The sequence below is a fragment of the Phodopus roborovskii genome, unplaced genomic scaffold (genome assembly GCF_943737965.1).
Source record: "Phodopus roborovskii unplaced genomic scaffold, PHOROB, whole genome shotgun sequence".
NCBI classification, from domain to species: Eukaryota; Metazoa; Chordata; class Mammalia; order Rodentia; family Cricetidae; genus Phodopus; species Phodopus roborovskii.
The window spans coordinates 33988026-34012410 of record NW_026126540.1 but is presented as its reverse complement, the minus strand read 5'-3'; the positions used below and the strand labels follow the sequence as shown (position 1 = coordinate 34012410).

The 24385-nt window shown below is 36.8% G+C and overlaps 1 protein-coding gene across 2 annotated transcripts in view; it reads right to left on the bottom strand.

Moving 5' to 3' along the window:
- Positions 1-9036: 9036 nt before the first annotated feature.
- Trim33 (tripartite motif containing 33) overlaps positions 9037-24385 on the bottom strand; it is a 74274-nt gene continuing 58925 nt past the window's right edge. Inside the window, exons 13-20 of one of the 2 annotated variants that reach the window (XM_051199407.1) lie at positions 23363-23426; positions 20348-20507; positions 18954-19303; positions 17071-17194; positions 15077-15151; positions 12653-12805; positions 10981-11031; positions 9037-10901 (exon numbers count right to left, since the gene is read on the bottom strand). In XM_051199407.1, the coding sequence (XP_051055364.1) occupies positions 10689-10901; positions 10981-11031; positions 12653-12805; positions 15077-15151; positions 17071-17194; positions 18954-19303; positions 20348-20507; positions 23363-23426 (1190 nt within the window). In that variant the 3' untranslated portion in view covers positions 9037-10688. The remainder of the gene's footprint in view (positions 10902-10980; positions 11032-12652; positions 12806-15076; positions 15152-17070; positions 17195-18953; positions 19304-20347; positions 20508-23362; positions 23427-24385) is intronic. The other variant, XM_051199408.1, reaches the window with a different exon arrangement.

The window sequence follows — 24385 nt, the reverse complement described above, 5'->3', positions numbered from 1 at the left end:
CCCTGGCCATGCATGAAGTAGGTAGATTGGATTTCTATATATAGTAACATCCCAAAGCTAATTCCACATTAGCTTGTGAAGAACCGTGGAATGGGAACCAGGTGGACAAAGAGCTTCTGAGTCGGAATGGATCTGACCCATTGACTTACAGGCAGGTGACAGGCAGTAAATGTTTGCTGGATGAGGTCAGGGGCCCATGACCAGTGCCTGCCCTGTAGGTAGCCAGCAGCAGGTTGCCTCCCTCAAAGGGTTGCTAGCTTTCTCTATCGGGTCCCTTATGTCTAATCTTTGCACATACTCATACAATGCCCCATCCTCCTGTCGCTTATTCAGGTTGCCCTGATGTCTATGTTTTCTTGGTTCTGTTGTTCTCCAGTTTTGCTGAAGGACAGAGAACAAGGTGTAGGTCTCAACATCTGGAAGGTTACCACACCACTGCCACAGACAGTCCATTTGGAGAAATACCAGTGAGGCAAGGCTGCAACAGGCCAGTGGAAACACAAGCACTTGTGGCCTGTAGACAGGCCAAGGCCGATGTAGTCTTTACCCTTCACAGCATCTAGGACATCTGAGGCTAATGAACAGGTTAATGAACAAAGCTCTTTGATGAGGGCCTGCCTGGTGTGGACTAAGACTCCTGCTAGCTAGTCAGTCCCAGCCACCGCCTGCTTTGATAGGTGCAAGCTAGGGATAACTTACTTCATCAGAGCTGCCACTCAAACACAACCCATCTTCATCTCCTGATCCAATGGTAATCTCCACTTGCCAGAAACTGTCAGCTACTAGAGTAAAGCTGCTGGTCTGGCCAATATACATAGCCTGTTCCATTAACAAAACAAAACCATTTAATCTCATTTTTAGATGTTTATTCATTACAAGTATAAAGAATACAAATGACTTTTATAGAGTCTTGCAAGCTTGATACTTTTTTCATTTCATTTTTTTGAGATTTTTTTAAAATTTAAAAACAATCTTATTTTATATCAATCCTGTGGGTGCCCATAAAGATGGCTGCACTCCATCTTGGCACAAGGGCAGAGAGTTCAAAGCTGTCAGCAAGTCATAAGACCTAACGGTCAAAGGTGTGGCTACAGAAGGATGTTTTGGCTGTCTTATTCTAAATAACAGACCTGAATCTGAGGTGTGGCTACTCCTGACCTCAAGGCTAGACAACAAGAAGTCAGAGCTAAGGTATGGTTACTGAACTCTTAGAATAAGTGAGGAAGAAAAGTCTGTTTGTTCCATATACATGATACTGTGTTCCCCTTTTTGGTTAAGGTATATAAGAGTGGTGAAAAATAAACTCGTGGCATTTCAGTATTGACTGATCTGCCCTCCTGACCTTTATTTTTTCTGTCTTTTCTTTATCGTCTATAGCTAGACTTTCCCTCATCCACACTCCCCCACTCAGGTACAGATTTGGGGCTGCTCGGCTGGCTCCAATTGCAGCCCCACAAAGACCGCTCTGACACAATCCCAGTTCCCTCTCCCTCCCATTCTCCCTTCATTTTATTTCTGATGGTTCCTAAGGATCATGTACTCATAAGTTCATGTAACTAGCTTGGTGCCCTCATTTCTAATTTAGATAAATTTTGTTCCATTTTCTGTACTGTTATCATTATTCAAAACTTCTAGGACAACATGAAAGACCCGCAGAGCGTGGACCTTCACGTCCCCACTCAGGAAAGGCGACGCCCCAAATCACTCACGAGAAGCAGTCTTGATGTAAAAGCATGAGGTCTTTTATATTCCAAGTGCACTGGGGTCCACAGTCATGCACTACACAGGGGTAGAGGACTGAGGACCCTGAGTACAGAATTGAGACAGCTTTTATAGGGTTACAACAAAGCCCACACATCATAAACCAATCATCTCATAGCATCCATAGCCCTTGAAGTGCAGACCAATCAATTTAAACCATCCAAGCCTGCGCTTTATAGACCAATCAGTTTTCTATAGCCCTGGAGGTCTGCATTTGTGCAGGCTCCTAGGTGGGGTGACAAATGGCAGTTAGGTTAGGTCAAGCAGTTTACAAAGTCAGGTAAGTGGCAAGGAGTGTGACCTATTTATTGGCTGAGGGCAGGGTCTGGAATTTAAGGTATTTAGTATTTTTAAACTTCTAGCTTCCTGGGGTCATTGGATAGTTAGGCTGTATTTTTCCATCCTTACAAACACAAGCAGTGAGAGCAGACATTTTGTTTTCAAAAGAAAGTGTTTAATCTGTCACATTAGAGAGGACAATTGCTCACTCTTTGGCTGCCATTTCTAGTGTAGTGAATGCTTCATCATGAAAAAGTTCTGGATTTTGTCCAATGCTATCTACTGAAATGTTGTTTTTATACTTGTCGTAATATATTTACTTCCAGATGATGAAAAAGCTTTGCACCCCAGGTCTACATTGAATTATTCCTTCACTACTAGTAGAGCCAAAATATATGCTGGCTCACTGTTCTATCAGGGAAGGTGGTCAGTTGTGTGGCAGCAGCTTGAGGCAGCTGGTCACCCTGCATTTGCAGTGAAGAAGAAACCAACAGCCCTACCACCAAGCAGCACCCCTCAGGCCAGCTTCATTGCTGTTGTTTCTGGAAAGCACACCATTCTACAGGCATCTGTTGGATTGGGTGATGTGCAGCTGTTTTCTAACTGAATGAGGTTGTGCTATTAATTTTTGTCAACTTGATGCATTCTGGAGTGATCTGGGAGGAGGAAACTTCAATGAGAAAATGCCTCTGTAAAATCCAGAGGTGGAGGGAAGAAGAGGGGCTCAGATACAGTAAGCTGGAGGCCAGACAAGTACCGGCTAGCCTACCTTCACTGTTTAAACAACAGTTTTCTCTCACCGATCTTTTTACATGACCCATCTGTTTGTGGGTCTGTGCTTATGTATTGGAGTTCATACAGATTCCTGGAGGTGTTAGTGTCTTCCAATAAATTTGGTGACTTTTCACCCATTATTTCTTTGAATATATTTTTATTTCCAGTCTCTCCTTTTTGAATGTGCTAGTGTCCTTCAAGTTGTCACCCATCAAGTTAAGAGTTTCTATTTAGTACTTTGTAGTGTGCCTCTCTGTCCATTTGATACAGCAGTGTCATTATATCTGCATTAACCCCTTTTCATTGGTTTCCTTTAGTTCTGAGAGGATAGTTTTTGGTGGTTTTGTTTGTTTGAGACAGGGTTAACTATGTTGTCCAGCCTGACTTACAACCCTTGGGCCCAACAGACATTTTTTTCCTCAGCCTCAGATTCCCCAGTAGCTAGGACTTCACATGTGACCATGCTACTATACATGGCAAGTTATTCGTTTGTTGCTTTTTGCATGCTTTGCTAGCAAGCATGCAACAACTGATGGGTATACCCAGGAACCATAGTACCAGGGCTGTTCTCAGTGGCAGTTTTCAAAGGTTCTTGTTACTCACTAGCTTTCCATTTGGGTTAGTTAGTTTTTTAAATCAACCTGACACATTTGTGGGGCATTTCCTTGATTAGTGACTGATATGTGGGAAGCTACTTCTGGGCAAGTGGCCCTGTGTTATAGAAAAAAGGAAGTGAACAAACCATGAGCAAGCCTTCAAGATGTTAAAATATTTTTCAAACAGTGTCTTATGAACAAACTTAAATAGCCAGGATGACCTTTAACTTCTGATCCTCCTGTCTCTACTTCCTAGTCTAGGATTACAGGCATATACCACCACACTGTGGTACTAAGGATTGAACCAGATATTCATGTGTGAGATTGTCAAAGAATATTCTAAAAAAAAAAAAAAAAAAAAAAAAAAAAAATAGAGATTCTCGAGGCTATGAGGGTGCTGAACCACTACAATATTCACCTGGCTTCCACCGAGACTCACAAATGTGATTTGCTACTTCTGCACCAAGTATCATATTCTATACACACAAGGCCACTTTAACTACTAAAACAAGCAAAAAGATGACATCATAGTTGCAGTAATTTCAACATGCTTCTCCAAAAGAAAAAAGATATTCTGTCACACTTTAGAAAATAAAACATTATTCCATATCATGTAAGAGTCCACACAAAAACCTTCTGAAATGTTCATTAGTGGCCATGCTCAAAGTAATTCAAAAATCAATCCAAGCTGGATCCAGCATATACCGACAGTCCCAGCTACTTTGGTGTCAAAGATGAATTATTTGCCCCGAGGAGTTAAAGTCTAGCGCTTAATGACTCCAAAAAACAAAAACCAAAAAAGAACCAAACCACAAAACAAGCAAAAACAAAAAACAAACAAACAAACAAAAAAAAAAAAAACAGAAAAAGATGGCTCAGAGGTTAACAGCACTGGCTGCTCTTCCAGAGGTCCCCATTTCAATTCCCAGCACCCACACGGTGGCTCACAACCATCTATGATATCTGGCTCAACCATCTATAATGAGATCTGGTGCCCTCTCCTGGTGTGCAAGTAGAATACTGTATACATAGTAAATAAATCTTAAAAAAAAAAAAAAAAAAAACACAGATCAAAGGTCTTAATAGATGCCCCCACATTCCAGTCTCATTTTACTATAGACTGAGATCAAATGCTACACCAATGGTGTGGTAGAACTTTGAGTGTATTTACAATTAATCTAAATATTTTTAAAATTAAGTTTTTTGTTTTTGCTTTTTAATCAATCCTACCCAACATTAGAGGCATTTTACACCATAAGGGTTTCTTCCTTAGGATATACTGTCAGAACCAAATGTCACTAAGTATAACTGTTTTTCCAGATTACTAACAGTAACATCTTTACAAGACGCACACACAAAGATAGTAGTGTGTTTATCACCATCTGAGACTATGTAATATGAAGAAGGGGAAACTAGAGAAAAAACACTTTATGTTTTTAGTCTCTAAGATTGTTAGTTGTACTCTCAAAATTGACAGATAACTAAATTAATATAAAATTTTGTCAATTTGTAAGAGCTGAGGAAAGATTTAGAATATGTCTAGTGTGGAAAGCTTTTTTCATTTTTGCTTTTTTTCTTTCAAAATAATGTTTTTGAGACAGGATTTCACTATGTGGCCCAGGCTGGTCCCAAACTAAAACTCTTTGGGTATTGAAGAAATTAATGTGAAGAGAATAAACTCTTATGGAATTACCTGACGCCTGAGTATATGCCCCACGAGCTAGACATGATCATTCTTGTCTCACCAATGAGCCAAGTGATAGGAAAGGTCCAAAAAAGCAAAATGGCAAAATTGTACCAAAGTCTGTACAATGCATGACCAAAACCCATCTTTACTATATAAATCCATCTACAGAGGGTGTAACTATGACAACTTCCAGTTTGGTCATTCATGTGCTTAAGCTTTGTACAACCTGAGGAAAGGCCAGGGTGACAACTTCCAGCAGGAACAGTTCCATCCCCCTTATTTACTCTGCCATCAGAGTTCATGCCACCCAATCTTAAACAGTTCATGCAGAGTTCTCTATGACTTCCTTATGGCTAAATCCAATTTATCCTATCTCTTGCCAAAATACCACCACTATCTCTCCTTTTTTATACCCCAAGATTCACTCATAGGTCTTGTGCAACAACCCTGATCACAATACAATTATTCTAACAATCTAAAACCTTCACAGTTGAAGGTAGGGGAGGTTAAGTATCTCTCCAGTGTTTTGCAATTAAGTCTCAAAAAAAAAAGGAAATTCATTTGAAAACTTTTGCAATTTTCTAATTTAATAGAAATAACCAAAACAATGTGTTTTTTAAACAAGGCTTCAAACTAATCTAATACAACTTCTACAACACATTCCAGAGCATTGTAACAGGAATTATTTACAGGCAGCTAATGTATTAAATAACCATGGAAAGAAAAAGCTTGCTTTTATTACACGGCAGCAAAAAACACAGGAACAGAACAATTAGAAATTGTTACCTTGTTTAAAAAATTAAATATGATCATTTAGAGAATACAATACCACAGAAACAGCACTTTTTAAGAATCATTCTGAAGGGTAGGTAACCATGTGCAAAAATAGTAGTAGTAATAACGAGGAGACCAGTTGAAATACTGGAAGCAAGGGATTAGTAAGGCTGTGACTTTAACCCTTTAGTGTGTGCATATGTCTACATAGAAAAACTAACAGGTTTTCTGATTATGCACACCTTGTAGGCTTTCACCCATGTTTCACTGCTTTAAAACACAGTAAAATGCCCACATTTCTCAGATCAGCAGCAGACATGCATTTCATTCTTAAGAATGAAATTTAGGCCACAACTGAATGGAGTACTGTGGCACTTAAAAATCATTTTGGTGCCTTTATAGTTATTTGTTGAATGAAACGCAGTTTCATTTTCAGTTTTTAAATAACATTTGCAAGAAAAGGGATAACCTTGATTCTATACATTCTGTAATTTAACAAATATACCCAACTTACTTTAGAAGATAATTTAGTTCTAGATACAATAAAAATATATAAAGGACTGTAAAGAAATGGAAGTAACTAAGATGGGATAGATGCACTTCTGATCAAGTAAAACATGCACTTAGCCAAGTAAAGAAGCCGTTATACCCAAGAGTAAATGCTGACATTGGAAATGTCTGTGTAAACTGTGGCATATAAATTTTTTTCCTTAAAAAAGTACCTTCAGTTTTTGTTTTTTTTACTCAAACAGCTACTTTTAAAAAAATATGCAACTTTCCCCAAATTTTTAAAATAAAATGCCACAATATATTGTCATTACTTCCAGCATACATTTAAATTTCTTAATTCTTTAAAAGATAGATTGGGTGATACACATACAAATTTCCCTATAAAATCACCACCCAGGAGAGGCCTATGGCATGCTATGAGGCAACAGACTCTAAGCAGCAGCGTTATTGCTTTATCAAGGAAGCATTAACTGGAAGAAGTAAGTTAATCCAGGTAAGGTGTACAATCCAACTGTAACACACCTTGAAAATTTTAATCACTTTCAGCAGATAATTAGTAGAGGCAAAAATGGTGTGTATACTTGAATATTGTGTCTAACAGCATGTGTGGAGGTGTGTATGCTGGCATGTTATGTGTGAAAGTATATGTAGAGATGTTTGTGAGGGCATGTGTGGAGGTGTGTACACTCACATGTTTTGTGTGAGGGCATAAGTACCAGTGTGCATGTTGGAAGTCAGAGGACAACTTCAGATGTCAGTCCTCATTTTCCATCTTTGAGAGAGGGACTCAGCACCAAATCCACCAGGTTAGCTGGTCAATGGGCTTCTAGACTCTACCTCTGCCTCCCTATTTTGCTGTAGGAGCATTGGACTTCCAAATGCACACTACTGCACCCACCTTTACACAGGTGCTGGGTATCCAAACCCACATCTTCATGCTTGTGAAACAGTGCTTTTCACACATGAACCATCTCTCCAGCCCAAAGAAGCTGTTTAAATTCAGGAAGTTAGGGTGGATAGGGTTTTTATTTTCTTAAATGTCTATTAACAAAATTACTTAACTGATCCAATCCAATGCTGGCTACAAGAAGAAATAGAATTGTACTTTATGTCTTGTAAATGAATGAGGCTGGGTACCAGATGTAAAGGCCAAGGGAAGGGGACTACAGCATCCGCTCCCCATTTTGAGTAGAACAGACTGTTTAGTAACAGGTGGTAAGCCACAACCCAAGGGCATAGCCAGAAGAGCTCTGAATCTGTTGGCTTGTTAACTATACTCCCTAATAATTACATGGCAGATACCTGCTGAGGTAATTGATAAATCTATAATTTGAACACTTTAAAGCATTATGTCTTTGGATTAACTAAAAAAAAAAAAAAAACCTCAAAACCTATTATAAGAAAGAATGAGAACTGACTTTTAATAACCTAAAATTCCCTCATAATAAACAAAAGTGGGGGGGGGGGAAGACAAAATCCTACCTGTTGATTCCAAAGTGGGCAATTTCAGCAGGGGATCTAATGCTTTGCCATAGCTCCACGTTAACAGTTTGTTTGCATACAAAGCAAGGATCACAATGTAACCAGATTATAGAGCCCTCACACACAGATGGCATCTGATAAAGCAGTCCATTCCTCCAGTCAAACAGTGGGAGCGCTAAGATAGGTAAATTAAGGACAGCGGAACAGGGTGAGGAACATTTATTCTTAGTTCTCTGATGGGAAAAAGAAATTTTCCCATTTGAAGGAATCATCATGTGGTTTCTTCTCCGGATTTGAGATAGAGGCTCTAACAAGGAATGCAAACATCCAGAACTTAAATAGACACTTGCATTTGTCTTTGAAAATATAAACAGGGAAATAAATATGAGATAACTTGAATAAAAATTTAAGTTTTTATACTTTTTTAACCATACTTATGGTAAAGCTGAGCAGCCTGGAAACACAATGATCTTCATGTAAAAAAGGCTGAATGAAAGTTAAAGTGATTATCACTAAAGAGTGGCTTGTTGATAGCAATTAAATTAATTCCTCAGCATTAGGGATATCTTAGCTAACAGAAATGGAGCCTACTATACTGTGAACATTCTTAAAGAAACAAAGGGAAAATAAAAGCCCCAAGTAACATGAGAGTGACTTTAGGAAACATCTCTCTCAGGGATTCAAATACTGAGAAACATTTGCTTAAAGTCTGTGTTTGCTCCACTTGACAGAGCTTATTTATAACTTATTACAAAGAATTTTGTAATGGATTAATATGAGAAGCAAATATAAAACACTGGCCCAGAAGCTTCACAAAATGAAGCTAACCTACTACTCTCCCACCTGCCAAAAATGTGCCCTTACACATACATCTACTTACAAACTACAATCATGGATATAAAAAAGGAGAAACAGGTATAAATAAAATATCTTCAAATAATTTTTCTTCCCCTCATAAAAAACAGAAGTGAAACTTCAATAAAATGATAAAACAGTTTAGAACATTTTTAAAGAAATGATGCTAAGTTCATAAGGAAAGAATGAAGCCAGGAGATGAAGCAATAATATGATCAATATTGTTTGAGTGCAGCTTAAATGAGAAGGCCTAAATTATACTCGCTCTTTACCCACATCCCTTGTTAAGAAAAGAAAAACCCAAAGGAATCTGTATAATAATTTCTTTAGAGCACTTTATTTGATTCAATGCACACTAAAAATATTCACTTCTTCGACAATTACGTCAAATAGTTTTCTGAGGAAGTCTACAGTCTGAACTGCTTAAACTGATTTTCTTAAGAGGCAAATAAATGATTTGCCGCACATCTGCTGACACCTGAAACATTTCTGATGGTGAATTCTACTTTGGTCACTTTATAATTCTACCATGTCCATACAGAAGTAGGACCACAACTTTTAATCCAATGGAGATGCACACAGTCTAGAGCACACTTGATTTGAGCATTACAACAAAGAGGAGAAAATAAACCAGATCAAGTTGGTCTATCTGCTTCAGATACTACTCCTGTCATCAGGTAGTAAATAAAGTTGGGTTTACTCCAATTACCATTCAAGTGGGGATTGGCTCGTTTTCAGGATTTACTTACAGGTCTCTTCTAAGTCATTTAAAGCCCCCAGTCCATGCACATGTCCCACTTGGTGGACAAATGAGTAATCTAACCCCACCGGGTTTATTTCAATATTTTGATATTTCAATAATAAGCTGCTTCTGAAGATTTTTTGAGAAGTCTGTTCTCTATTAAAATAAGATAGAACCTCAAAATATGAATGTGAACATTAGAAATAGACAGCATATATTACAAATCCATTCTTGATAGGAACATTAGTAAGAATACACATTAGCTTAAAAAACAGGCTCAGCAAATGTTGCTGATCTGCCAGAAGTCTGAGCTCACTATTTACAAATAAGACAAAGTGAAATACAGAAAATTGTACACATTTGGTAGCTGACAGATTTCTGTTTACCAATAATAGTCTACTGGAAACTGGTACAAAGAAAGACTGGGCAAGAGTCAGTTGTCATCTTCTCAATCTAATTTACATGTACAGAAGTTCTAAAATAAATGTTCTGCCTTTCGAGGGAGTAACCAACTGTATGATCGGATGATGCTTAGAAGGGTTTTCTGGAAATGAGTTCCATCAATCGGTGTGATCCACTACTCAAAGTTATGATTTTCATCTCAGTACACCACTGAAGTTGACTAGATGATCAATGGTTATGTTGCTAGACCCTACATCTCAGTAGAAAATAAAACTACCATTGAGTTCTTTAAACCAATTTAAAAACTAAGGCCCAATAGATCAAAATGAGAGAAAACACAGTGGCATGATTCAATGCATCTTCAGTGACATTAAAGTGGAAACTGATCTATTTGATTTTTAACCAGAAAACAACCCATTTGTGTCTGTGTAGGAGGAGGCTTAGAAGTTGTATGAGTAACTGTGTGCTCTAGTAGAGACACATGATGCAACATGAGCCTTGTAGGCTTGCCTGACTCAGTATTCTGCACCAATTAACACACATGATCATTTAAGTTTTTAACAGCCAGAGAACCATGTTCAAACTCACATCTGACTTTGTTCTTACTTTAAAATTGCAGAGTTCTCTCCCGGTTTCTTGACAAGAATATTTTCTGTGTCCATTATTTCAATCTAATACTGTATGAAAGCTACCAGCTTCTTTAAAGGAGGTACCCACTGTACACAGGATATTCCAGTAACACTTAAATTAAAGGGCGTTTTGTTTCGTTTCCTTCTTCTGTTATTTCTTTCTTTTGAAAAAACAACTGATTTAAATCCACGTCATTTTATTTTATATGCACCGGTCTCTCATCTGACTTTAGGCGCTTTCTGCGAGGCTGTATAAAGTCTTCATCAGAGTCTTCTGTTACTTCACCATCATCTTCTTCTTGCTCAAACTCTGGCAAAGGAGCGAAGGTCCTGTCTGAGTAGATCTCTGAGAGTTTATCTTCAAAGTACAATGCAACTGCTTTCCCTGCCTGAGCTACTTCTGAATCAGCCTGCAAGCAAAAGACAGGAATAGTCACCTATTGATAATGCATATTCCTTCACCAAGTTTGCATGGTCTGAAAAGCTTACCTTCAAATTAATCTCTTGTGTGTCTGCATAAACTTGAACAACTTTCATCATCTAAAAAGGATACCAGAGTCAAAAAAAAAAAAAGGGAAATTATAATCCTTTCTAAAGTTAAGAAACTGTATAGGATTGGTGACGAAAGTCAGCCATACTAGGGAGAACAAATTGCTAAAACCAGACTAAGTGCTATCTAAAATTCTATAGAACATGGAACCACTTTCTTTATGAAACTGTTAATAAAGTTACTTTGAAACCTCAATAACAGTCTCATTCCAGATTGTTGAGGTCAATCTTAGTAGGAACTTGTCTGAAGACATCAATCTACTCAAGAGAAAAATACTGTGAAACAAATAATAAAAGAAATGCTATTTTAAAAACGGTCAAACTTTCCACAAGATAATCAGAATTCTATCTTTATGGCAATATATTAATCACAATTCATTTTTTTTTTCATTTTGATTTTGAGACAGGGTTTCCCTACACAACCTGGCTATCCTAGAACTACTCACTATATAGAACAGGGTGGCCTAGAACTAACAAAGATCTATCTGCCTGCCTCTGCGTTCCCAAGTGCTAGGATTAAAGATGTGTGCTATCATGCCTGGCTTACAAATTAAATTTTCTTAAGAGAAAAAAAATATACATATACATACATATATATATATATATTTATTATGTATGTATGTATACAGTGTGTTGCCTGCATACATGCTTTGGACACCAGAAGAGGGCACTAGATCTCAGTATTGATGGTTATGAGCCATCACCTGCTTGCTGGGAATTGAACTTAGGTCCTCTAGAAGAGCAGCCACTGAGCCATCTCTCCAAGCTGGAACTAACTCTTAATGAAACAAGCAGAATGTGTCTTTTTGTTAATGATAGTATACAATAACATATCCATTTGAAAATATTTTTTTAAAAAAACTAAAAAAAAAAAAATCTGGATTTTTAGTTTGTATGTTTGAAGTAAGATTTTACTGATTCTATGGCAAAATCATAAGACTTGGATTCTCATCAAAGACATTGCACATCTCTTATAATGGAAATCTTGCACACCAGTAACAAACTTGGCTTTATTCCAAAGATAACAAAAGTAATTCCCTTGACAGAGATTATTTTTTTCTTAAGGTATGGGCAATACATCTTTAGCCTCTAAGAAATAGATAAAGTTAATGAAAGTTCATTGTAGAAACTACAACCTTACCATTATATACTGGGGCTACTATTCAATAGGCCTTTATGTTTACGTGGCCAGTGATAGAACTAAACACAGGCACTGTTAGCTTTCATAAGTGCCCCAAATGTGGGCACACATAATCATATCATACCAAATTACTTCAGACTACTTTCTATATTCAACCACAACTTCCTTTGGAAAGGATATTCAAGAACACTCTTAGTGTCTTATTACTTAAGAATACACTCCAAATTATAAATAATAAACTTTCTTCTCTGTAGCTGAGAATAAAATCAAATTTCACTTTTATAGAATGAAGCTTTGCTTTTTATAAAATGAAAAAGAATAACAGCAAACAAACAACAATGAACAACCCAAAATTAGGAATTTCTTTCATCAGGAAAAAAAATAAAAAATAAAAAAATAAAAACCAAAACCAAAGAACTAAGCAATGGAACACTAACAAACCAATACTCTATAGGTTGGAAGCTAACATACTTCATTAAACCTTTCACAGTTCTTGAAGATCAAACGAACATCAGCCACAAAATCATCTGGGATTTGGTAATGCTGGGAATGTTTTTTCTGAAGCTTCTTTTTCACCGTTGATAAATCCATTGGTTTCTTTATTATTTTATAGTAGTTTGGTATCTAAAAAATAAATCATGGCAGGTCAGAATCTTCTGAAATATCAAAGTATTTAATTTGAAAATATAAAGCACATTAATTACAGCAGTACAGTGAATGTATTTCAAGTTTTCTGTCCCTATCATGTCTTGAATACCAAATCTCACTGCAAAATATGTTGGTTTCCATGGCCTCCAGTAGGATTAACAAAAAAACACTAACATGCAAGGTTTCTATGTGTCTTTTCTCAACCTTAACTATTGCATTAAGAGAACTTTCAAATTTGTGAAAAATTCATCCATACACCTTGTTATCTCTACGAGCAGCAATGGAACAGAGCTGACACAGACTCACAAATAATTTGGTATTTCTACTATATAGAAATGAAAGGCAGAAAAGCACATTTGCTCTCTCAGCTGTAGTTAGTTGACATGGAATGTGGTAGTTCACACTTGTAATCCTAGTTCTCTAGAGTTACAGGCAGGATTCTGTAGAGAAAAGAAAAATAGAGGAAGAGAGGAGAGGAAGGATCTAAAAGAACAAGCTTTCTGCCCCCCAGTTCAATGTTGTTCTCATTAAAATTATTTCTCTTATGTCAATCTTAAAAGGAGAATATAGAAATAAAACAGTTTCAGGCTGGAGAGATGGCTCAGAGGTTAAGGGCACTGCCTGCTCTTCCAAAGGTCCTGAGTTCAATTCCCAGCACCACATGGTGACTCACAGCCATCTGTAATGAGATCTGATGGCTTCTTCTGACATGCAAGCATGTATGCAGATAGAACACTGTATACATAATAAATATTTTAAAAAATTAAAGTTTCTATCAGAGCAACATACACATACAATTAAAAAAAGGGGGGGGGGGGAGGACTGGAGAGTTGGCTCAGAGGTTAAGAGCATTTGACTGCTCTTTCAGAGGTCATGAGTTCAAGTCCCAGCAACCACATGGTATCTCACAACCATCTATAAAGAGATCTGGTACCCTCTTCTGGCATGTAGGCAAACATACATGCAGACTGAACTCTATATATAATAAATAAAATAAATCTTTAAAAAAAAAAAAAAAAAGGACAAGAAACAATGTCTTGCATAATCCCAGGAAGGCCTCAATACTACCATCTTCCTACTCTAGCTACCCAAGCACTAGCAACACTATGCCCGGCTAACCAACTGTAATTTTAACAAAATGAATCTTATATCCATTCAGCTCTAATAAGGTTTCTGCCTTTGGAATGAGGATACGGCTTAACTCATGGAACACTTGCCTAACCCAAAGTCCAAATTCAATTTTCCAAACCAATGTACATACATATTAAACAATAGACCCTTCAAAATGTTATATACAATTTATATACACATTTTACAATGATTATTTTACATAATTTTCCGAAAATTTTAATGAGGTTAAGAATAGTGGTGGTGCACATCTTTAATCCCAGCACTTTGGAGGCAGAGATCAGTGGACCTTATACACAAACTTTCCAAATTGTAAAAACAGTATTTTAGGAGCTGGAGAGATGGCTCAGCAGTTAAGAACACTGGCTACTCTTCCAGAGCACCTGAGTTCCATTCCAAGCACCCACAACAGTTCACAACTATTGCTAACTATAGACCTATGGGATCCAATGCCTTTTTCTGGCCTCCATAAGCACCTGGCATGCATATGGCACACAAATATATATGCAGTCAAAACATCCATATATATAAAATAATAAATTTAACAAAGTAACAATTAGTATTTTATTTTAAAAAGTTGTTTACAGAGCAGTGGGTAGGTAGAGAAAGGAAGATCTCTGGGAGTTCCAGGATAGCCAATCTCAAAACTCCATCCCACCCAACCCCACCCCACCCCTATCCCACACATACCCCAGGGAATATAAAACTTCAGTTGGGCTGGTGTAAAAGTTTTATTGATCTATTGCCTTACTTACATGTAAATCACATTTAATGATATACTGCATATTTCAAAATTCTTTACAGGAATTTTGACATCCCATTCTCATCAGAAAAAAGGTGGTGATGGTCATGTTAGTCTGATTAAATTTTTCAACTTGTATGTATATCAAAACATCATTATATCCTACAAATATAAATAACTTATCAATTAAATTCTAAAAGATGATGGGGAGGAAGATAACAGAACATATTGAGTCATAGAGTAGTTAAGCAACTTCTACTTAAGGAGCCCCATCTAAATCACAGTTTGTAATCTAAAGTATTAGACTTCCTTCACAGTCCATACTCTATAAAGTATTAGATTTCTTAACCAGGGCAACACTAAGGCACTTAACTCACCGAAACAGGAACAGGCTCTTGGAATTCAATACTTAATTCATGGCAATAGAGGTAAAGCAGGAGACGTTCACATTTCTGGCCCCCAAAAGAAAAAAGAGACAATGATTTTTTTTTTTTTTTCATGGTAAGATATTTTGGAGAATATAGCTACAAAGTATTATTTCAACAGGTATCAAAATAGCTTTGTTTTTCACTAAATTTTGAAACTATGTTCTATTCGACTTTAATAAGTGTACCTTTTTGGTTTTGTTTTTGTTGTTTTTTTCAAGACAGGTTTTCTCTGTATTGTTTTGGAGGTTGTCCTGAAACCTGTTCTGTAGACCAGGCTGGCCTCTAACTCACAGAGATCCACCTGCCTCCCAACTGCTGAGATTAAAGGCATGAGCCACTGACACCCAGCATAATCAAGTGCACCTTTATTCTAATAGAACTAAAGTAATTTATTATTAATTCTCACTTGCAGAAATATGAGTCATAAATGAGTAAAGAAATTTTCACCATTAGTACCTAATATAATTCCCTAAAGCAGGCAAAACAAATATTCCTGTTTTTCAATGATTCTGCTCAGATTCAAATAAACAAGAGCTCTCTCTCTACAATCCAATTAAAAAAAAAAAATCTTCTCTTTTCATTCTTTTATCCTTTTTGAGACATGGTTTTACTATGTAGCGCTGGCTGGTTTAGAACTTCTATGTAGACCAGACTTGGACTAAAATTTGTGGTCACTCTCTTGCCCTCTGCTGACTTGAGTTCTGGGCTTACAACATCTATTTACTTTTATAAGATTAAGTATTAAATAAAATTTATTTTACATTAGTAAATTACACTTAAACTTTGTTTAACATTAGTTTGTATATTCTAAACACATTGCTTCTCTTCACAGAAGGATTTTTCAAGTAAACATATTAGATTAGAGCCATACTTAATTATAATGACCACAAGAACTATAGGAGAGGTATTCTGTAGATATTAGGCCGAGGAGAGATCAGCAAAACCTTGAGTGAAATGAAAAGACTTGAGTTTCATTTTTAACATGGGAAGCAATTAAAGAACTGTAAGGAAGGAAGTGATAAATTTATTTACTTTTTTTTTTTTTTTAAAAGAAAAAGAGCACTGATGGGAGATGTCATTCTGTATATATGTTTCTCATACTGGTTAATAATAAAGCACTGTTGGCCAATAGGAAAGCAAGATAGGAGGGACTAGGAGACAAGGAGGAAAGAAGTAGTAGTTAGGAGGAGTCAAGATGGAGAGTCTGGAGAGAGCTGGACGCCAGCCGCCTCCCCGGTAAGAGAAATACATAGATCAGCAAAAATGGGTTAATGCTTAAGACAGAGCTAGCCGATAAGAAATAGTAACTGGCCAACAGTATAGTATCTAATACAGAGTCTCAGTGTATTATTTGGGGCTGGCGCGGCGACGGGACAAGACCAGCGGCAGGCAAAAAAGAGCACTGTTTAAATATAGAAAAACAGACCAAAAGGGCAAGAGTAGAAACAAGGAAATCATCACAAAATTATCGCAATAGTGCACATAACAAATTATGAATGTGTTAGGGAGGTAATGATGGGGAGCTAAAGGGGAATGGCATTACAGCGGTACCATACAGTGATAGAGAATACTGAGAAAGGAATTATTTGCCTGGTGCTTGCTATCATTTTGGAGGGAAAGGATCAGAAATCAGAATTTTAGTTGAAAGATATTGTGAAGTCTGGCATGGTAGTACATGGCTGTAATCTCAGCACTCAGAAAGGAGCACTACTGGAAATTCAAGCCCAAACAGGGCAGTATAGCAAGACTAACTTGCTATACTAAAACTAAAAATAATGACTTTAGAAGTCATAATGCACCAAATGATACAAAACCTACCACGTAATGTGTACCCCACAGAGGTGGGGATTATATAATGCATGGGGAAGGGAGGGAGTATAAGATACATAGGCAGACAACCATAAAATCCCTATTAACATTAACAAGTCAGCTTTGACACTTACCCTTTGGTCCACGGGGCTTAAACCCTGTGCAGTTTTCCCCTTCTTACTGTGTTGCATATTATCACAATCGTATTCAACTTCTGGCTTCCCAATATCTCTGCAAAATGTGCATATCCAGTCTCCACTGCACAGGGAGAAAGGCAATTAGTCCACGCATCACAACAAATCCTATTCTGGAGATTAGTCCTTAGCTGTAGGTCTCTAGTTTGTTTTCTTTTGTTTCCAATATTTGGTGAAAAGGAGTTCCTGTATTTGTTAAATCTCTTAAGTTGTACAATAAGTTCTCCAAAACTTTTCTCAATCACACATCAAGTGATAACCTTCTGGAAATAGATAAAAATGAAACCACTACATTAAATACTAGTCTGTTCATGACACAAATCAATGATCACCTCCTGCATCAAAATACCTGACAACTGGACTGGAGAGACAGCTCAGGCGTTAAAGGCTAAGCTTACAAACAAAATACCTCACTTCTCTCAAGTTCCCATATCAACATCCCAATGTTCTAATTCTGTGATAAGAAAACAATCTGTCAGTCATTTACTTTCTTGCAAACACAAAGACTGAGTTGGCAACTGTAACTGCTATCACAATGGAGATACTGGCTAGTAAGCGTAGCTATTTGAGTAGTTCAAATAGGCACATGAGAAACAACACCATACAATGTGCATATACACAAAGAAAACAGTAGGGACTATTTATCTTGCAGTGTTCTGAAGCTTATTAAATACATATACCAACACCAAATCAAGTCTTTTTCACAGCCACTCAAAAAACTGGATATATGAACACATACTTTTAACTTTTAACTAACATAAAATACAGTTTTTAAAATCAGGATTTTAATTAAATTGTAAGCTTCACAAATTATTAGTTTGTAATTTTCTTTATTCCCTATCTATATATAAATATACAGATAAACAGAGGCATTTTAATTTAGGTAGATGAACAAATAAATCCAAATATTAAGAGCTTTTTTGTTTTGTTTTCAAGACAGGGGTTCTATATAGCTTTGGAACTTGTCCTAGAACTCGCTCTATAAACCAGGCTAGCCTAGAACTCACAGAGATCTACCTGCCTCCCAAGTGCTGGGATTAAAGGTGCACACCCGGCGGTTTTACAAGTTTTATATAGAATCCATGTCAATAGTTTATATCCCTCCATGAGTGTCTGCCTTTGAAAACTGGCAAAATCTTAGCCAGGTGCAGTGGTACATGCCTGTAATGCCAGCACCAAGGAGACAGAGGGAGGTGGATCCTGTGAGTTCAAGGCCAGCCTGATCTACATACTGAGTTCCAGGACAGCCAGGAGTACATAAAGAAACCCCATCACACAAATATAAAAAAGACAACTGGCAAAATTTTAATATACCAAGATATTACCAAGAAAGAGGTTCTGGTGAGATAGCTCAAAAAGTAAGGACACTGGCTACCAGCCCTGATGATGAGTTCAATTCCCCGGAACCCACAGAGGGAAGACTGACTCCTGTAAATTGTACTCTGACCTCCATACATGCAACACCTGTGTACACATGAGCAACCACATGTGCACATACATACACAAAAATATGTAATTAAAAAAAAGAACTGCTTCCTTATTAGATCACTAGCAAATCACACCTAATAAGATTATAACAAAAATAAAAAATATCCTGACACTCTATCTATCTATCTATCTATCTAATTTTCTTTTTCCATCTTGGTGCTTGAGAATAAACCCAGGGGCCTTATGCTCCACCACCAGGCACATGCTCCACCACTGAGCTACATTTCTCAGCTCATTATCTGCTGAATTTTGCCGTGAAAAAGCTCAGAACAAGTTTCTGCTATACACGGAGATTTGAGGATAACAGGTCTAAAAATCAATTATTTCACTGGTACCTTGGAAAGCTGAGAAGTGTTGGAACATGACAAGTAAGATGAAAGACCTTTGGACATTTTTCACAGCACAAAAGATCCCCTCCATTCTGGCAGACGGCACACCAGTCTTCATTTGGGTCATCATCTTTGCTATTGCCATCTCCTCCGATCCTTGCCGACCTATGCATGAGGTTTCGAATTGGAGACTTCCCATTAACTAGGCTACTGAGTCCTGACTGTTTGCAGCTCTCATTCATATCTGTAGGCTCGGTTTTTACGTGGTTCTCCAGGACTGTTATTGTATCCAGCTCACTCTCTAGATGGAGGTTAGTTGAAAGAGGTGGTGTCAAACTACTCTCAGGACTGCTCAACTGCAAGAAAACAAAGACAAGTTTTAAAAGAATTATTTAATCCTTTCTTGTACACAGTGTGTATATATATATACATAAGGCTTCATTAACATACATACATTAATTAAAATTCTGTAAGTCACATTAGTGAAATAAACAAATACAAATAACCTGTAACTTGCATATGCTAACATGATTTTTCAGGGTTTTGTCCCTCTAATATTTAATAATGGTTCTCTCCGATAATCCAGAAATTTAAAGCATTAAACACAATGATTGAGAAATGAAATAACAATCATAATTTTCTTACAGTACACTATTTTTCCAACCAAAATGAGATAGCATTTCAGACTATCCTTTAGAACACATATCATTCAACTAACGAAAGACTACGGCAATGTAAAATAGACTTTTCACCACACTACCTTTGCACTGGGCACTTTGTAAACTAAGAGTTTTAGAGGAAGAGATGATATTGTTATAAAAATTCAGCTGAAGCTGTAGGTCTTTAATCCATACACTACAATGAATAATGTTGAGATGCCTATGTGCCAAAAACATAGATTGAAAACTAAAAATCCTGGGCAGAAGAATAACAAAACATGAGATAAATGAATGTGGGTTTGGACACTCCTTCATTCTGTTCTATAAATTCTATAAAATTTTCCATCTAAAAAACTCTAGAATGGTTATTATAAGACAAAAAGGAAATCTTTCAATCACAAAGTCTTTGATCAACAATCTTCTTTCATATGAACTATCTTAGCGTTGAGCTACTAGGTTAGAGACCATAGTTAAGGCCTTGAGATCCTATGTGTACAATAAGAACATTAATAGTATTGTGGCAGTAGTTTTAATTAAATGTAAATTTCAAGGTAATATAAAGTGAGTACTGAATGCAATCAAGTCTTTTCTGATTAATTGCAGGTGACTCCTAAGAGCAGAAACAGATTTACTTAGGTTATGTCAGTCATAAAAAATTTAAAGACAAATAAATATGCCTATTATGATAGAAGATGAGTGATGTGGCCTTCTTACATCCTGTCAAATCCTGGGGGAGCTTACCATACAGGCACTCCTCCTGCCATCCTCTGTCTTCTCTTGTTTCACAGCTCCTGAAAAGCTGCATATCTCTTCTTCAGTCCCAGGCTCTTGCTTGACTTTCACCTGATCAGATTTGAAACTATGACCACTTTTCTCAGTAGTTCTTCCTGATGATCCACAGCTAATGAGAAACAAAAGTCATGTTTGATTGTATAGCATGAAGTCAAACGACTATTATTTAAGATAGGGAACAATTACCTCAAAGAAGAGTGTAACAGACACAAGGCCAAACCTTAACATTACATTTCACAATCCAGAATACTTAAGAGTTTAAACTAGAGATTTTAGTAAAAAATTACATTTTTCCATGCCACTACAAGTTGAGTATCCTTATCTAAAACACTCGAGATTAGAGTTCTGAGATGTATATAAAGAGTAGGATGTCTTGGAATAGGACTCAAGTATAACTATGAAATCCATTTATGTTTCTCACATATACAGCCTGAAAGTAATTTCATACAATAATTTAAGGGCATCCCGTGAGTGGATTGCAACCTACTGTAACATGAGATTAGGTATGGAACTTTCCACGTAGAGAATCATACTAGTGCTTACATTTTAGAGTATTTCAAATTTCAGGTTAAGAATGCTCAACCTGTGGCAAAAAAATGTCAGTAATTGTATCTCCTATAGAAATAGTTTCAACACAAGTATCTCAAACCTGTAAAGAATACAATATCAGAAAAAGCGGTAAGTAAGCCTCGCAAATATTTGAGGGGGACTAGAAGAAACAAAGTAACAAACAAGCTGGTCCAAATTTATTAGAAGCAATATAATGAAAGTGGACATTACAGACACAAAGCTAAAGGGTCTATATAAAGCAAAAGAACAACAACAATTCACCACTGAGCGAAGTAATAAAGACTAGTATAGCTAGCTGCTGGAGAGATGGCTCATCAGATAAAATGACTGGCTGCTCTTTCAGAGGACTTGGGTTCAATTCTTAGCAGCCACAAATGTCTGTAACTCCAGTTCCAGGAAATACAACACCCTCACACAGACATCTACGGAGGCAAAACATCAATGCATATAAAATTCAATTAAAAAGAAATAAAGACTGCCAGATGGTGGTCACACACGCCTTTAGTCCCAGCACTCTGGAGGCAGAGGCAGGCTGATCTTTGTGAGTTTGAGACCAGCCAGGTCTACAAGAGCATGTTCTAGGAGAGCCTCCAAAGCCACAGAGAAACCCTGTCTCAAAAAACAAAACAAAACAAAATAAATAAATACATGAAGTTTTCACTGCTTTCTTCTGAAAGCACTGGTTATTTAAAGTTCTCTCCCTTTACTTTTTGATAATTTATTAATTTGTATTTTATACACATAGGTGTTTTGGTTTATGTCTGTGTAAGGGTGTTGTGTCCCTTCCAACAGGAGTTACAGTTGTTAGATGCTGTGTTGTTGCTGAGACTTGAATCTGGGTCCTCTGGAAGAGCACCCAGTGCTCTTAACTGCAAAATCATCTCTCCAGCCCCCTATTTAAAGTACTAAAAAGCCAACTAAGTATTTTAATAGGGACATCTTTCAGAATATATATACATGTAAAGCCCCAATTCTTTAATATCTTAGTTAAAATGTCATATTGTGTTAAATCATACAAAGTACAGAACAGTAAAAAGAATGTATTTATTATGTTTAATCTTAAAAACTATTTCTTAGTCCAAAAGTCCAAAGAAAAAATTTAAACAATTTGGAAGTAATGAGTGTCCTTAATACCTAGAAAAACATTAAAAGTGTGTTGGAATAAATAGAATCATAAAAGTTTAACAGTCAAACTCCTAGAACACTACTGAAGGGAACTTGAAATAAATTCATCACAAAAGTCAAGAAAGAAAATTTACCCTGCAGCCCCCTAACTCAGTAAATGACAAAGTTTCTTTACAAAAAGTATCCTTAAGTAATAATTATCAAAATAACAGTTCTGAACCAGTAAAAGCTCTTGCCATGATGCCTAACAATTTCAATTTGATCTCCAGGACCCACATGGTGGTGGGAGAAGTCATTCCCATAAGCTGCCTTCTGACACCCCCTTCACACATACCAGGCAAATGTGAGGAGCTCATTGGTTAGCCTGATGGCCAAATCTGAGCTTTAGGATCAGTGATTGTCTCAAAAACTAAGGAAGAGGAGTGAACAAGGTATCGTACATGACCTCTGTCTCCACAAACATACATTTCCAGTACGTACACAAACCACAAATATAAAAATATGTGCTCCCAATGGAAGCATACAATACTACATTTGAAGTGTTCTTGCTTCTTCCTATATAACCTGAATCCCATTACATCTCTTATTTCTAAGTTTCAGTCTCTCTCTCTCTCTCTCTCTCTGTGTGTGTGTGTGTGTGTGTGAGTGTGTGCGCGCGAGCACATTATCACCCACACGTGACTTAGGTGCCTTCAAAAGCTAAAGGTGGTATATAGATCCCATTAGAGCTGGAGTTGTGATATGTGATCCATATCACCTGATATGGATCTAAGAGTCATATAGCTCTTAACCTCTTAGTTACCTCTCCAGTAACCCAAACCCCTGCAAACCTATTGCTCTAAATCGTCCATATATACAAAAAGGGAATCAAATTAAATAACAATGAAACAGAACAAAAAAAAAATAAATAAACTGGTGTTTATACAAACCCATCTGTTGATGACAGTGTATAGGGCTTATTTAAATGTGGTTCAAAGGAATAATTTGTTTTAAAAAGCATTTATGTGAATAAATTGGAACTTAATGACTGGATCTAAACAATACTGAGTAGCTACAAGTAAAATGACATAATTGCTGAGATTTGTTACAAATAATCTAGACAAGGAAATAGAAAATAGTTCAAAGGAAAGAAGACTGGTCATAATGTACTGACTATTCAAATTGGGTATATGAAAATTAGTTTACTTTTATTAACTATATTTGAAATTTTTCTTAATAAAAAAGCAGTACCAGGAAAACACAATGCCAGGAAAAGAAAAAAATACTCACCTGCCTCGACTGCCAGTGCTAGATGTACTAGGGGGTCTCACGGGTGTGTGAGAGTTGGATAAGCCTAAAAAACAGTAGTCAGACTGAGGATCAGAATGTTCAGACAATACAGCCCAACTCAGACACTCCTGCAAATCACAAACTGTGAAGTTGGAGATGGTAAATGTGATTAGCAAGCACTGACCAGGTTCCTCCAACTGAATCCATATTGACCTTAGCATCCTCTAAGTATTACCCATAAAGAAGAAGCAGCAGATTAAGAAAGCTGTCATTTCTTCACATCACAAGAGTCTATTATATAGTCCTTTACTCTTTTTAAAAAATTAAGACAGTGCTTCATTACATAACCCAGCCTGGCCTTAGGCCCTCCATCATCCACTGCCTCTCTCTGAGTGCTGACACTATAATGGGGCACAAACCAACCAGGCATTCATCCTTTTTTAACAGCCTGAAAAAAATTCTTACTAAAACTCAATCATAAATTCAAAAAATATTAATAATATGTAATATGTAAAAATTTATACCACCACCAAAAAGGTGGTGGCACATACCTTTAGTTCCAGCACTCGGGAGGGAGAAGCAGGCTGATCTCTGTGAGTTTGAGACCAGCCTTGTATACACTACAGAGCTAGTTCCAGGACAGCCAGAGCTACACACACTTAGTTTAAGCTGGATGTGTAATCCTAGTATTCTTTACCCACCTCAGCTACAAAGTAAACACCAAGCTACCATAAACTATAATTCCAGACCCTGTTCCAAAAATCCAACAGAAAAGAAAAAAAGAAAAAAAGAAAAAGAAAAAAATAATAATAAAATAAAAAGGAGGGAGGTAATATGCTATAATGACTTGTTAATCTGTTTGGCATTACTTCAATCATGAATTTTAATGTCTCAGCTGAAACCACATGACAGTAGAAACTGTAAAACTAGGGTTTGAGAAGAGAGCCACACTTTACATATACTTTTAATTGTTTATGGTAAATTTAAGCTTTTTACTTTAAAATTTCAATTTGAACATTCAAA